The 16,632-nt window shown below is 32.4% G+C and overlaps 1 protein-coding gene across 2 annotated transcripts; it reads left to right on the top strand.

Annotated features, from left to right (window-relative positions):
• The first annotated feature begins 7,799 nt into the window (after positions 1 to 7,799).
• On the top strand, positions 7,800 to 14,367 carry LOC121212732 (CSC1-like protein At1g69450). Of its 2 annotated transcripts, none has more exons than XM_041086120.1 (11): positions 7,800 to 7,939; positions 8,639 to 8,969; positions 9,399 to 9,554; positions 9,827 to 9,890; positions 10,130 to 10,339; positions 10,639 to 10,821; positions 11,411 to 11,709; positions 12,109 to 12,385; positions 12,865 to 13,140; positions 13,635 to 13,868; positions 13,957 to 14,367. In XM_041086120.1, exons 2-11 carry the CDS (start codon positions 8,689 to 8,691, stop codon positions 14,122 to 14,124), a joined length of 2,148 nt encoding a protein of 715 aa, XP_040942054.1. In that variant the 5' UTR covers positions 7,800 to 7,939; positions 8,639 to 8,688; the 3' UTR covers positions 14,125 to 14,367. The 2 variants fall into 2 exon arrangements, with proteins under 2 accessions (XP_040942054.1, XP_040942053.1); XM_041086119.1 differs by having other exon boundaries at positions 7,871 to 8,106.
• The last annotated feature ends 2,265 nt before the right edge of the window (positions 14,368 to 16,632 follow it).

The raw sequence follows: 16,632 nt of genomic DNA on the forward strand, positions 1-16,632 counted from the left end.
GTTTTACTCATTACTCTGGAAATTTCTAGATAATACAAGAAACTAAAATAGAACAATTGTTCGAAGAATTCACGTAAGTGAGGTTTGAAAGAACTCGAGGAAATTCTTTCTTTAGTCCAAAATGATGATTGGACAAATCAAACGATTCGATCCTAAGAGAGGATCATCTTACAGACATTTTTGGTGGGTCATAGCATTTGAAGAATGGTACAAACCCACAGGCTGAGTAGGAATGATACTTCGAGAGAAATAAGGATAAACTTCGACGAAAGAATGAGTGGTGGCGTCTGGAAAGGGGTCATATTCATAAACATTTTGCATTATAACAGGTTTAATTAGGAGCATTTGACTCACTTCGATCATAGCATCCTAATCATTAGGCATGAACTCATACACATTATACAGGTTATGTCCTTCAAGGGACAATGAAGATTGATGCGCCTTAACCCCCCTAAGCAGTAGGGTAACAGGCTAAAGCATAGCAGATTTGACCTTCAGGTGTTTACACTGAAGCAGATCCAAGATGATTTAACATCTCTGTATTGTCAGAGAACAAATCGAAGAAACAGATTTGGCATCTCCATATTCGACGGACAGTAGATCGAAGACATAGCAGATCTAACCTTCGAATGTTTTCACATCGAAGTAGATCCAAGATGATTTGGCATCCTTGCGTTTACAAGGAGCAGATCGAAGACATAATAGATTTGGCTTTCACGTGTTTACACTGAAGTAGATCTAAGATGATTTGGCATCTTTGTACTGTCAGAGAACAAATCGAAGAAACAGATTTGACATCTCCATATTCGACGGAGAGCAGATTGAAGACATAGCAGATCTGACCTTCATTGAAACAAATCCAAGATGATTTGGCATCTCTGTATTAGACGGGGAGCAGATCGAAGACACACAGATCTGACCTTCATTGAAGCAGATCCAAGATGATTTGGCATCTCTGTAGTAGACGGGGAGCAGATTGAAGACATAACAGATTGGACCTTCATTGAAGCAGATCCAAGATGATTTGGCATCTCTGTATTAGACGGGGAGCAAATCGGAGATAACAGATTTGGCATCTCTGTATTAGACGGGGAGCAGATTGAAGAAGCAGATTTGGCGTATCTGTATTAGACGGGGAGCAGATCGAAGATAACAGATTTGGCGTCTCTGTATTAGATGGGGAGCAGATCAAAGATAACAAATATCGCCTTCCTGAGTTGCAGTGAAGCTGATTGAAGCCGTCAAGAGGCCATTTAAAGAAGATAAAGGATCAAGAACTCAAGACTCGGCGAGCCCGGGCAAAATTGGTCATTTTATAGTCTTTGCTCTATTCCTGTTACACAGCAATGTGCAAAGAGAGGCAGTTGTAGACACTCAATTTTGCCCGGACACAGAAATAAGTCCAAAAACAAAAATAATAAACCAAAAAAAACGAAGTCCAAGTTCAATCCAAAATTACAAATATAATTTGGCCCGATCGGAATGGCCCATTACTTGAAAAGATTTAAGGTCCATCTACAAGCTTGACTCATATGGAAATATAATCTTCAATGATATGCAATCTTAGATATGAATGCAATCTTAGAAGATATGATTTTGTAATCTTAGAGATTTAATTTGTAGATACCTTTTCATCTTAACCGTTGATGTAATTGATCTGTACCGTTGGATTTGAGGAGGTTCAACTATAAATAGAGGCCTCTCCCTTCATTGTAAACACACTGGAGTTTTGGGAAACAATAAAAATTTTTGAGAGCTTTCACTCAAATTTCTCTCCCTCTTACATTCTTATTTTCTACGGTTTGTTCTTATTTTATTCTTTGTTCATCTTCGTTTTTCAACCCTTTTTATTTTTGATTTAATCCATATTTTCCTGATTTTTTTTGTATATTTTAACTTTTTAAATAATTTTAGTATCATATCAAACTCTTTCATTTTTTAATAATTTTTTTAGTATTACTCTTAGTAAATTATTTTTTAAATTTTACTCAAATTATTATTTTTAAAAAAATATGTTTCATTTAATTGTCATATTTTATCCAAAAGTTTTTCTAAAATGAGGCAATGTTTTTCGTCTTTAGGAATTCGGGAAATAGTGCCCTAACATGCTGGGTTGAAATTTCCCATTTGTCTAAATGCCTAAAGTATCCTTCTAAATAGATTTTGTAAATCACGAGATGATTTCAGTTACGAGAGTTTAAGAATATCGTGTCCTATCATGCTGGATGTGATGTTTGTATTCTTTTGGAGGTAAGGAATCTCGATTTTTCAACTTAACTAATTCCATTTTTAAAAAAGGGATCCTATTTTTAAATCCTTTCAAATTTTTGACATTAAGACAGAAAACTATTCAATTTGATACCAATTTTGGGCATTGCGAGGGTGCTAATCCTTCCTCGTACGTAACCGACTCCCGAACTTGTTTTCTTAATTTTCGTAGACCAAAATGTTTTATAAGGTGATCCAATCACACCTAAAAAGGTTGGTGGAGAATCCCGTTTTCATTTTTCAAAAGTCGATCCCCATTTTTCAAACATCCCTTTAAAAAAAATGGTTTCGACAGTTAGCTTGATAACACTGAAAGAAGAAGGAAAGGAAAGAGGGTAAGCATAAAGCTTAGTAAGTTGCATATAAATAAATTCAACAACAATCTCACCATTAGTCATCATACTTATAGCTCAAAGCTAAACATAATTTAACTTACTCATTATCATCTACTCGAGTCACATTCTCTAAATTAAGCTCGTTACTCATGCTTACCATATAGGTACCTGTACCACTCACAACATGATTATTCTTTCTTTATCAAGATTGATCTACAACTCACATCATTGAAATGTTTGGAATACTACTGGATATTCTATGAACCTTCAACGTGATATATATTGCCGATGCCACATCCCAGACATGGTCTTACACTGGCTCTCATATACGCGTGCTGATGCATGTCCCAGACATGTCTTACACTAGCACAACTCTTAGCCGATGCGTGTCCTAGACATGTCTTACACTGGCTATCTCTGTTGAGGCCGATGCATGTCTCAGACATGTCTTACACTTGCACTCATCTCTGTGCCGATGCCACGTCCCAAACATGGTCTTACACTGGCTATTATAGTATGGCTGATGCATGTCCCAGACATGTCTTACACTAGCCCTTGTCTGGATGCCGATGCCATGTCCCAGACATGGTCTTACACTGGCTCTCATAATGTGGCCGAAGCATGTCCCAGACATGTCTTACACTGGCACACAAATCACTCAAATGCCTTGGCACGAATATCCAATTCGTATTCTAATGTTTCAACGGGATATTTCTATTATCTCAAATATTACTAGACATTCTCAATTCATAACTTGACAACTCATACAATATCAATTCAATGGTGATATGAATACAAGTATTAACAGTGTAGTTGTATTATTTACATACAACTTACCTCGGTTTACAAAAAGTACTTGGTTATTCGGTTTAGTCGGTTTGCTTGGCCTTCCCCCGATCTAGGTTCGGATTTGGTAATTCTTGATCTATAATGACAATATGCACTCATTTAGTCACTAATTAGGATTAAGCAATCATAAATTTACATCTTTGGTAAAATGACCATTTTGCCCCTAAACTTTGGCAAAATGACCATTTTACCCCTATGCCCGAAAATCGATTTTCATCGAATTTCATTGTATCTTAGGCCTAACCAAACTATTTTTTTCTATTATGGCGACTTCAAATAATCACTATTTCACATACTTATTAACTATTTTACAACTTATGCAAAATAGCCCCTTTAGGTGTTTTCATGCTAACACCTTTTACAAAAGTTGTTTATAAAACAACTGGGACTCATATTCCTCCATAAAAACTCAATAAACATCACAAATACTTTCATGAAAACACTCTAAACTCTTGACCATTTTGCAAGATATCACCCTCATTTGAAAACTCATGCTTCAAGGGTCTCAAAAACGCAAAAATCATCAACAAAGGGTGTGGGAATCACTTACTTGTGAGGTTTTTTAGTTGCTGAAAATTTTCAGCCTTAAAAACTCCATTTTTGTTGATATTTTCGGTGGAGAAGAGAGATGGAGAAGAAAGAAATGATAGCTAGGCTTTTAGGCATTATTTTATCACCAAATCATGACATCATCCACCTAATACTTTTACTATTTGCTTAAAACCCATCACATGGTCGGCCAACACTAATAAAAAGGGTGTAATTGCCCTTTAAAAGCCCTCAATTTAATTTCTTTAGCTATATAACTTATTTGGGTACTAAAATGCAACTTTTGCCTTTTATGCGATTTAGTCCTTTTTCGAAATTGGGCTAGAAAACATTAAAATTAGCTCACCAAATTTTTCATGCACTAATAAAATCATACTATAACCTCATAAAAATAATAAAATAATTTTTTTCTAACTTTGAATTTGTGGTCCCGAGACCACTGTTCCGACTAGGCCCTAAATCGGGCTGTTACAATTCTAGATTAAAACAAAACTTTTATAAAATATAGGTAAATAATGAAAACAGAGGTTACACGGCTGTGTGACAAGGCAAGGACCATATTGTGCAAGGACATGGCCATGTGGCTCAACTATGTGGTAGAGCTCAGACCATGTGAAAGGAGACACCTAGTCGTGTCTCCAGACTGTGTAACTAACTAATGTCGTGTGTAACATATATAACTTGTTTTAAGCAATTTGTATACCATTCATACCGAAAAACCTATATTTTCATATAACATCATTCAAACCTACTCCAAAATATGTACATTACAAGACCAAAACATCAATTTACTAATAATTTAAACAAGCAACCAATATGCCTTCATTGGCACCAAAAATTCAACCAGTAAACCATAAGAAAACTTTACCATTCTTGATAGGTTAATCATACCTAAACATTCATATACAAGCATTATTTCTTTAACTAGGATATCAATAGGCAAAATAAAAAATATAACCTAAAACATTATACCAATTTCATCAAGTAAAATGTACAATAACTATCAATGCCTTTAATCATTTCATACAAAACTCAATTACACCAAATGAAAACATTTAACTAACGTAACAAAGTCCATTGCTATTTCATGCTATCATCTAAACAAATACTTAATACTATCCATGTCTTTGTCATAAACATCTATATGTTAAATTACCATATGCATTTATTTAAATATTTATATTCATTCAAACTCATCCATGCCAAATCATAAACACAAGCTCTACAATATTGAATTCTCCTAAGTACATGTCACAAATAACCAAGTTTGAAACATCAAAAGTCTACCAAATTGGGAGATGAAAAGTGTATGCTTCTCGTTGATCTAATCGACACGTTTCGGACAGTTCAAGATCTACAAAAAAAGTAGTAACTTGAGTAAGTATATAAAATACTTAGTAAGCTCATATAATATAACAAATAACTTACCTTAAGCATTTAACAATTATATGAATCAATATGAAACAAATTCACCTTCATAGCATTCAAAACATCAACAATATGAGATTTAGTCCAAACCACATATATAATTTCAAATGGTAAAATACCAACTTTAACTCAAAATTTATCATGAATCCATTTTCCAATTTATCACTTTGCAACTCTTTCATCATTAAAATTTTCATCATATGTCCTTGACATATTCATTCATATCATGGCATAGTTCAACAATTTTGGGTCAATAAGTAATGAACATACAGATATTCAAATTTCATATTTTGCTTACTTTAGTGAAACAGTTTCGTATCAATTAATTTCTATTCTTTCGATGGATCTCTGTAAAAATATTCAATACATAAGTCCAGAAATAGATAATTCTAATAAGAGCTAATCAGACACAAAATAAATGTGTTAGGTTAATCGTTCGGGCTAAACCAGTGACAACACAGAAAAATAGCCTGGCCAAGGCTATGTATACATGTAAGGTTACTAGTCCAACCTAAACCTCCAAGTTAAACCTTTAAAATGACAACAGATTACCAGTCCAGGCTAAATCTAAGTCACATGTATATCCGAGTCTGCAACAAATGCTGGAGCTCGATCCAAAACATAAATTCAGACAAAAATCTCATGTATGAAACTTTTACTTTATTCATCAAAATTATTTCAAAAATTCAGTATTTTTTGCATGAATCAATTTCATTTCTGTAGTGTTAAATATACATACATACATGCATGCATACATACATATATATATCATTAACAACATTTAACCAAATATAAGAGTATGAACTTACTTGACAAAACGGTAACGCTTTGGATACCAAGGATTATTCGGAAATTTTTAGTTTTTTGCCTAAGTCACAACTTGATCTATATAATAGTTAAGATTCAAAATATCAATACCAATCTCATAAAAATACTCAAATTCATGCATATAATCCTTTGATATCATTTTACACAATTTTCTTGAACTTTTACATTTTATTCAATTTAGTTCCAAAAATTAAACTTATCATAACTTTCAAATTTAGACTTCAAACTTTAAACCAATTCCAAATACATTCAATTACTGCCACCTATTATCAAAATTTTCAGAAATTACAAATAAATTTCAAGATATTAACAATTTAGTGCTTATGTTCAAAATTAACAAAAACACTTTATAAAATAGTCCTTAAACAATTCATAGCTTCCAAATCTACCTGTTTATATAAAAAAGAACATTTAAACAAGTTTTAAAATCTTTAAGAGTTTTCAAATCGAAAATATGAGTTAGCTGAACTTAGTTGCAATAATCTTAGAAACATAAAAAAATACAAAAAAAAACAATATTAAAAATAGCATTCATGCACGACTTGAAAGTTTGAAGCAATTCGGCCATGGCTTCTTTTGCTCTTTCTTCCTTTGAACGGTGAGAAACAAAATGAGGTGAGGGGAAGATGACAAATTGTTTTTAATTCTTTTAACATATATTACCATAAATTTTTTATTTAATTAATATGACACATATGCTAATTTAAATCAAAACCAACAGTCCCACTTTCTTAAAAAGTGGTTAATTATCACTTAAATCCCTTAACAAAATTTAATTAACCCCTTGATTAACTAAAATTTCATAAAAATCAAGTTTTTACGATTTAGTATTTTTTCTGTAATTAACTATTAAATCACTAAAATTTTCGGGCCAAACTTCAATATACCTATTTAGTAACTCCGTAAATATTTATGAGTTTGGTTTACAACAACGAGGTCCAAAAACCTCTCACTTATATTTAACTAATTATCCAATTAAATAAAAATTATCAGATAAAATTCATTATATCAAAATAATTAACTCGTAAATATTAAATAATAATATTCACGTATTCACTCATCGAAATTATTATTCCAAAATTATTATTTTTTACACCGTTAAAAAACATTTTGTTACATTTTTCTATTCTCTTATAAGAATTGAATGATTTTTTATTAGGTGAGTTGAAAGAAGTATTGTTTAATTTACCTTATTTTTCCTGTGTGTGAATGGAGGAAGAGTTATATAAATTTTTATAAAATTTTAAATTATTTATAAACTTCAAATCAAAACATATTATATGCTTAGGAATATTCTAATAATAAACAATTGTGCTTCGTGTCATGTCCAACTTATTTTAAAAAAGCCCTTTTTTTTTTTAATGCAAAGCTCTTTGGGGGGTAGATTGACTGTTAGTTGCTCTATTCCCCGTTTGACTTCCAACTATAAATCAACAAATCCTTCCCAAATTTTAAATTTTTATTAAAAAAATACTAAAATCAAAATCCGAAATGCCCTTTTCACTTATAAAATACAAAAACAGAAAAAAATCCAAACACGAAATTAGCGTAGTTCACTAATTTTAGTCCAAAAAAATAATTAAAGGACATTTTTTGTAATTACAACAAGAATATATATATATAAATAAATAAATAAAAAAGCCACTGCAACAAGCAACCTCCAATCGTCCCCTGAATTAATGGTATTTTATACTGGACTTATATCTGGCCTCTAACTCTGAAACATTTTCTTCAACTATCCTTCGCGTTTCATCCGATTCAAACTCTCTACACTCCCAACTGTACCAGAAGAAAGTTTGTTTGTTTTTACATAATCATCTCTGAGTTTGAAATTTATTTTGGAGCGGCAGTAAGTAGTGCAGTGACGTTATCGTAAATTGTTTTTTATACATATTTGTGATTCGTGGCAGTTTGAGCTGAATGATTGCTCCATTTCTAGTTTGAATCGCCTTTTTTTTTTATTTTATGAAAATGTTGTTTGAGCTTGTTTGCGCGGTTTTCTGATCCTGTGACTGTTTGCTTTTTTTTTTTTAATCACAATGTTGTTTCGTTGCATTTAGGAAGTAGTAGATCCAGGAATGAGAAACAAAAGTAGTAGAGAATTAGATATTGACGTCTGCTAATTGTATAATGGAATATTGGCTGACATGAAAATTAATCAGCTTTGAAATAAAAGTTTTTGAGAGTCTTTATTTATTTATTGTTCTCGACCGATTGAAATGATTTATCATTCTACTTATTCTAGCTAATTATCATTTCTGCATGTAGGCAGCGAAATCCTTTTATCTTCTTTTTTAAGCTTATAATGAACAATTGCTGTCAAATTGTAATTGTTTCCCTTCTTGTAAGTTAATTGATTAATTGTTTTCTTGTTGGTGCAGTTTTAATATATAAGCCATCTTTTTGAAGGGTTTGATATTGCTCTGAAGAGATGCTTGTGTCTGCTCTACTTACATCAGTGGGAATAAATTCTGGACTTTGTGTATTATTCTTCACATTATATTCAATATTGAGGAAACAACCTACTAATTATGAAGTTTATATACCACGCTTGATTGCTGAGGGGAGCTCTAAGCGGAGAAGTCATTTCAACTTAGAAAGGCTAATACCATCTCCCGGTTGGGTCAAAAGGGCATGGAAACTATCTGAAGAGGACCTCTTGTCAACCTCCGGCTTAGATGCTGTGGTCTTTATGCGTGTTATAACATTTAGGTGAGTGTTTTCTTTCATGTATGCTACTATCAAGAAGAAAATCATTAGACATAATGTGATTTCTGCAGCTTCAACAGGTAATCAATTAAGGGATATTTGGTTATACATTGTAGGCGTAGTTTTTCCTTTTTAAATCGTGTGACGTGTCCCTGTTTTCTAGTTATGTGTGTGTCTCGGAGAAAGAGAGAGAAAGAGAGATTGCAGAATGGATGGGAAGAAAAGATTGATTGTTTAAGTGAAAATAAATTCAGTCCTTAGTCTTCTAATTTTTCTATTATTTTCTTTTCAGATTATGTATGCATTACTTGATCTTTATCTTTTTTCTCTTTTTCTTTTTTTTGATTCTTGATATTACCAATTTTATTAACGTTTTATCAAGAGCTTTGCTGCCTCAACCTTATGTTTGTTTATTTGCTCTTATTACTGCAGTTTGAGAGTATTTTTGTTTGCTGGGGTTATTGGTATATTTGTTCTTCTCCCTGTCAATTGCTCCGGGGATCAGCTTCACGATATTGATTTTGCTGATTTGTCAAATAATTCTTTGGACGTGTTTACCATTTCAAATCTAAGCAGTGGCTCAAAAAGGTAATTTCTAGTTTAAAGTTACTTTTTACTTGACTTGAACGTTGATTCTACATGCCTTCAGAAATTAACTTCAAGCAAAGAGTGTTTTATTGGTACCTTTGAGAGAAACCTGAGAAGGATAAGCTATGTCATACAAAGATCATGTTTTTATATTCTTAAGTCTTAAATAATTGGTCATTATCTCTTAGAACTGAGAAGTTGTAGCTTTATCACATGCTTAAGGCCTAATCAAGTGTAAATGAAACTAGTTTTAGCTTCTTCTTTTTTTGCAGGTTATGGGCTCACTTTAGCGCTGTGTATCTTGTCACTGCATTTGTTTGCTATCTGCTCTATTATGTAAGTCTACTTCTCTGCTCCAAAGAAATTCAATAACAGAATTCAACTGCATCAAATTCCTTAGTCTATTACATGAAATTTTTTGAACAGTTGATCATCTATTTTTAATGTCACAGGGTTGCTAATTTTATGGAAATCAGTTTGATGTTACTGATCATATTTTTCTATACTTGTGAATGATTCTGGGGCTATTTAAGCGATTATATTTGTACTGGCTACTAAGTTGCGACTTTCTGCAGGAATATAAATGTATAACTGGAAAAAGGATAGACTTTTTTCACTCAACCAAACCTCAGCCTCATCAATTCACCATATTGGTACGCAGTATACCTGTTTCTGCTGGAAGTAGTGTTAGTGAGAGTGTTGAAAGATTTTTCATGGAGTACCATCCTTCTACATACCTTTCACATATGGTTGTTCATAGATCAAGTAAACTTCAAAGTCTCATTGTAAGCAATTATTTTTAATGTTTTTCATTTCCTTGCTTCTAGTTTTGATTTACCCTTTTTTTATATTCTCTTTAATTCTTCTTTTATTTCTTTTTTATGTGAGAATAATTAACATAATTGAGAAATATTTTCATCTTAAGCCTGTGGCTTTGTTTCCATGTATGGCCATTGGTCATGTGTATGCTAGTGGTACTAAAAAGCACCCTGTCCTCTTCTCATTATTTTTCTATATCAGCAACTCTAGTGCTCTGTTCTTATTTCTAACAGTTAATTTCATTACTTTGTTTAATCCCTTTCAGAAGGATGCAAAAAAATTGTATAAAAGGATTACGCACTTACAATCAGAACCCAATCAGCCGCAGTATAGGCATGTTGGGTTTTTTCGGCACAGGGTTGATCTGGTGGATCATTATGGAAAGAAATTAGAAGACATAGAGGAGAATATGAGATTAGAGCGATCTGAAGTTTCATTGGCAACACAAGTATGTGCTTGTACCTGCTGTTTTTCTTTTTGGCATTTGTTCTATTTTCGAACTTTCCTCAGGATCTTGTAAATGGACCCTTCAGTAAGTAAAAGTCAAAGTAAGGGAATACCAAATATAGGTGGATCCTTAGAATCTAAAGTCAAAAATTTCCATTACTTCTTTCTAGCAATGCGGAAAATAGTGACCATGTTATGAGATGATGCCTCCCAACTGGTATGAGCTCTCCTTATTCAAGGGTTGGACAAACCTCTGACCTTGATTATTTTATTAGAAAAATGATAAATTTCCACTTTTGTTTTTTTTTTTTACTTTTGCTAGCTTCCTTTTCCCGATTTATTTAAGGTGCAAATGATGTATAATAAATTACCGTTACAAAAGGATGACTCTTATCTGCTTCTTTCTAGGCTCTCCACATCTTTCTTGTAACTATTTTACCATTCTTATGGCCATGTTCTACTTCGTTTTTTGTGGCCATATATGCAAGGACACCTGAATCTTAACATTGCAATTAAGTTGGTTTTAATTTTTTTTTTTTTTTTGTAATGTATGGAGCATCCTATTGATAATTTCGTATTCAATGTAAAAGGAAGTTCGAGCAGCTTTTGTCTCTTTCAAGTCTCGGTATGGTGCAGCAGTTGCTTTCCACATGAAACAATCAATTAACCCAACAGAGTGGGTCACAGAACTAGCTCCCGAGCCGAATGATGTCTACTGGCCCTTTTTTTCATCATCATTCATGAGAAGATGGCTTTCTAAGATTGTTGTTATTGTTGCATGCATACTACTGACAATTCTATTCCTTATTCCGGTTCTGGTTGTGCAAGGCCTCACTAACCTAAATCAGTTGGAAATTTGGTTTCCGTTCTTGAAAAGCATTCTAACCATGTAAGTGTAGTTTAGCTCCAGTATTTCACCATCATTCCTGTTGTTTACCTTTTTCTGCTGTATGTTTGTGTTATTGCCCTAGCTTTCTCCTTGTAAAATTCATGGAAAATTCTTCCTAAGTTTGTTGTCTCATGTCATTCAAACAAGGAGAGTAAAACGTTGTAACCTACTATATCATTGCATAATTCTATGCTTACACGATTTCGTTAATGTTTCCTATTAATTAGAAGATTGCAGAATAAAGACAAACGATTGGTTGCTTTTTATATATACAGTATTTAATCATATTTTCATATGCATGGCAAATGTGTGATAACTGTGCATTTTCATGTTATTTATCCATCTTTGTTCATTTTCTTAATAAGATGAAAGTTTGATTATTATGTGTTCTGTTTGCAGAACATTTGTCAGTCAGGTAATTACAGGGTACCTTCCCAGCCTTATTCTTCAGTTGTTTCTCAAGATTGTGCCTCCAATAATGGAGTTCCTTTCCTCCATTCAAGGATACATATGCCACAGTGATATTGAGAAGAGTGCATGTAACAAAGTGCTATGGTTCACTATATGGAACATATTTTTTGCAACTGTATTTTCTGGATCAGTTTTGTATCAGGTTTCTATCTTCCTTGATCCCAAGCATATCCCTGCAAAGCTCGCCTCAGCGGTTCCTGCACAGGTTAGAATGCATTTTCCTCCACAAACTTCTTTGACTAGTTTTATCCAATTTAATAGGGGCAAAAGGAATAGGGTTCTTTCTCTTGTGGTTCATAGAAGCAGGAATTAAGGCAGGGGAAATGTCTCAATCATTGCTGTAACTTAATCCACTGATAAACTTTCTTCTTGTTTATGTATATGCCGATCGAGATTACTTCACAACTTTAATACTATTGAATCGAATTTGAGGGAAAATGTTGTAGAAGAAAAATTGATTCATAACCAGTATATAATAATCTTACAACTATGTTAATTTCTGTTATCTAATCGAGAAAAAAAAAAGTTGAACGAAAATGCTATCTGTACATGGAAAATTATTGAAAAGTACAAAATAAATTATTATGTTTGTTACTTGCCCCGAAAGCAATAACTATTAAATTTTCACCCTCTGTTCATTTAGAACTATTATCCATGATAATGACACTCCAATTCTTTTTGTAGGCATCTTTCTTCATTGCTTATGTGGTGACGTCCGGATGGACGAGTACTTCATCAGAACTTTTTCGCATAATCCCTCTCATTTGGAGTCTGATACAAAAACCCTTCTCTTGTTGCTCAGACGAAGAGTTTGAAGTTCCATCGATTCCTTACCACAGAGACATTCCAAGGATTCTTTTCTTCGGGCTTCTTGGAATTACATATTTCTTCCTTGCACCATTAATTTTGCCCTTCCTCTTGGTGTACCTCTGTCTTGCTTATATCATCTATCGAAACCAGGTTAGTTAGCTATCTATGTCCCTTTCTTTCCCTGCCATATTTTTAATTTTCATCTCCAAGCAAATCATGTCAAGTTAGTTTCCTTACTCTCAGAATCCATTCATCAAGTGAGATGAGTAATCTACAACTATCTAAAGGTACATGGAAAAACTTAGAAAAAGAAGTTGAACATAATCATGTTCGTTGCATACCCTTATTCGAGACTCACACTCCAAGTCCAATTAAAACAATATGAGATTGCAACGAGTGCATCTTTGTAAGATTAATTTATGAAGTTTGATTCACTGACCGAAAATTATAATATATAAAGCCTTCCACAAGTAGTTAAGTTATAATTCCTGTTTTCTATTCTGCCTTCGTGGGTAGTTCTCATGCAAACAAATGGAGCAGTATATAGTAATTTTGACGTTTGTATTTCACTATTTGTACATATAGTTAGTTTCTGGTATTAATTTGGACAACTTTCATTAACCTTTGACAAATTTACTTTGCAGTTCTTAAATGTATATGCACCGAAGTACGAGACCGCAGGGAAGTTTTGGCCAATTGTGCACAATTCGATGATATTCTCCCTCGTACTCATGCAAGCTATTGCAATTGGACTCTTTACACTGAAGAAGCTCCCATTAGCATCAACGTTAATTTTCCCTCTTCCTGTCCTCACACTTCTCTTCAATGAGTACTGCCGGAAACGTTTCTTGCCAAATTTCATCGCTTACCCTGCCGAGGTACGTATCTTTATGTCCCATTCACGAGTTTCACAATTGTAGTATAAATCCTCTATCGTGATCTTGGCTCGGGTTTTGAAACTTGCAGGTTCTGATAAAGAGAGACAGGGAAGACCGGAATGATCCGAAAATGGCCGAATTCTACGATAACTTAGTGGCTGCATATCAGGATCCTGCCTTGCTACCAATTCAGTTTTCTGCAAATTCTGATAGTCTTAATAGCCCTCTTATATCTGCTGCTCAAGTTCGACATTAGCCATCGGAGGTATTTGAGAAAATGTATACTTAATACATGCTTGGAACTTATGTTTTTTAGTGTCCTCATTGATATGTAATTTCTTTTTTTTTCCCTTTTTTTGTGTGTGTGTGTGTGTGTGTGTGTGTGTATAGGCATGTAAATGAACCATTATTTAGCAAAACAAGTCTGACTTTACTTTCCCTAAACTTTAAACTTTATCACTCACAAAATTTCTTGTTTATAAACCTGCTTTTTCCATTAGACATTCCCTTGAATTTTAATGAAACCGTACAGTATTTCCAGTTTGGTGGCTACTTTCCGGAAGCTTTCAGTAGGTTCTACTATTAGGGGTGATAACAACTTGGTTCGAATCGGTTTTGGAAACATTGCATTTATCATGCAGTTATTATGGGTTAAATCCTGCTATTAGTTCCTGTACTTTGCAAAAATTATTAATTTAGTCCTTATACTTTAATTTGGATTAACTATTATCATTTGCATTAATATTGAAAGTTTATATTTCCAAAATTTATAGGGACTTGAATGATCTAATTAGAGAATATAGGCTAAAACTGCTTTTATACACATAGTACACGACTAGTAATTGAATTTAACTAGACGAAATTGAATTTAACCAAACGAATTTAACTATTACTATTTGAGCTAGGATTAAAATTTTAAATTTTAAAAAGTATAGAGATTAAAATTAACTAATTCAAAAAATAAAAAAATTAAAATTAATCAAATTAAAATATAAAGATTAAATTAATAACATTTACAAACTACATAAACTAATAACATAATTTAATTTATTATGAATTTTTAAAAACCGCAATCGAATCTGTATCAAATTTTAACTTATGAATTACGAATCACCTAAAATTAAATAGATTTAAATAATAATAGATTCAAAATCAAATATAAACCTAACACAGCGGGTGGTTCGTTTCGGTTTTTTTTTTTTTTTGCTTAGCCTTATCTAATATAAACATTTCATCATCACAAACCAAAGATTAATGGAAGTTGCCCTTATAATTACCTGGCATCTGCAAGAGACAGTTGAACAATTACAAGATAGATGAGATTATCTAATTTATATATTGACGGTAGATAAATAAATAAGGATTTGTTTTACAATCTAAATATTAATTTTACTTGCCAAAAAATTATGTGATAAATTTTTAGTACTAAATTTTATAATTATTAAATTTATATTAATTTTTTTGTTAAATTAGTAAAAGTTGAATACAAAATATAATTATGTTGTTTGATAAGAATAAAAGTTGTAAATAACAAGACTATTTGATAAACAATTTATGGACTTTATTACTTAAAAATGCAGAAATTTTTTCAAATTTACCAGATTAAGCCATTTTTGGAGAAATTACGAGAATAGGTAGATTTTTTGGAAATTCTTTCCGCCACATCAGCACTAAAAGTGACAGCACCAATATTTTTTTATTTTTTGGTGTCACCTATTAATGTGAAAATAAAATTTATAAAACAGGTTTTTATATAGACCCAAGTCTCATTTCTCTTGTTTCTTAAGCGATGTAGGATGTGAGATGTGGGATATGAGATATGAGTATATAGACTCAAAATCTATTTGTAGCTTGTTCCTAGACAATGTGAGATTGCTTACTCTTTCAACTAACAACATAAGATTAAAAGCTATATTTAATTTATCTCTGTTTAGAACTCTAAACTAAATAGAAATAAATTTAATCTATATTAAATCTATTAAATCTATCTATATAAAAAAATTTCTATATAATTTAGATGTAAAATATACTAAAATATAAAATAAACTAGAAAATAAAAATGGAGTCAGTAATATTAGTAATATTATATTACTATATTAATATAGAATATTAATAGAATCAATATAACATAAAATATAATATAAAAGAAATATAACTAAGATATAAAATATTTCATGCTGATGGGGTCCAAGAAATCATTGGGGAAAGAGGTACTGGAAACAGATGTGGATGACGTTCTATTGCTTGAGGGTGATGTGACTGTTGGAACAGAGGACAACATTCCGTCGATTAGATTTTCTGATCGTGTTCATCAAATTTTGTATTGAAGAACGTCAAAGACAATTTTTGTGAAACTTTTGGGCAAGAAAATAGGCTATCATACACTCTCAAATAAGATCTATAGTTTGTGGAAACCATCAACCCCTAGAACGATTATGGATCTAAAAAATGATTATTTTTTGGTCAAACTACAGGAGAAGATGATTATGTTCAGGTGCTTATTGAAGGACCGTAGATAGTGTTTGGGCATTATCTTACTGTGCAACTTTGGACTGAATACTTTTCCACGGGCCAACCGTTCCCGTTGAATTTTGTCATTTGGATTCGATTCTCAAGTGTTTCAGGGTTTATGTATTGAAAAAGTGTTATCAAATCTACTGGGGAGATTGTGGGTAGAGTCATCAAGTCAGATGATAACATAGGGAATTGCCTGTGGGGTAGGTTTGTTCGCTTGACAATTATGGTTGACCTGAATAAACCATTA

This window comes from Gossypium hirsutum, chromosome A13 (assembly GCF_007990345.1).
Source record: "Gossypium hirsutum isolate 1008001.06 chromosome A13, Gossypium_hirsutum_v2.1, whole genome shotgun sequence".
Taxonomy (NCBI): domain Eukaryota; kingdom Viridiplantae; phylum Streptophyta; class Magnoliopsida; order Malvales; family Malvaceae; genus Gossypium; species Gossypium hirsutum.

Coding starts and splice junctions, on each gene's coding strand:
- LOC121212732 (XM_041086120.1), top strand. CDS start 8,689: ATGCTTGTGTCTGCTCTACTTACATCAGTGGGAATAAATTCTGGACTT. Junction 8,970..9,398: donor ATGCGTGTTATAACATTTAG/GTGAGTGTTTTC, acceptor TTATTACTGCAG/TTTGAGAGTATTTTTGTTTG. Junction 10,822..11,410: donor AAGTTTCATTGGCAACACAA/GTATGTGCTTGT, acceptor TCAATGTAAAAG/GAAGTTCGAGCAGCTTTTGT.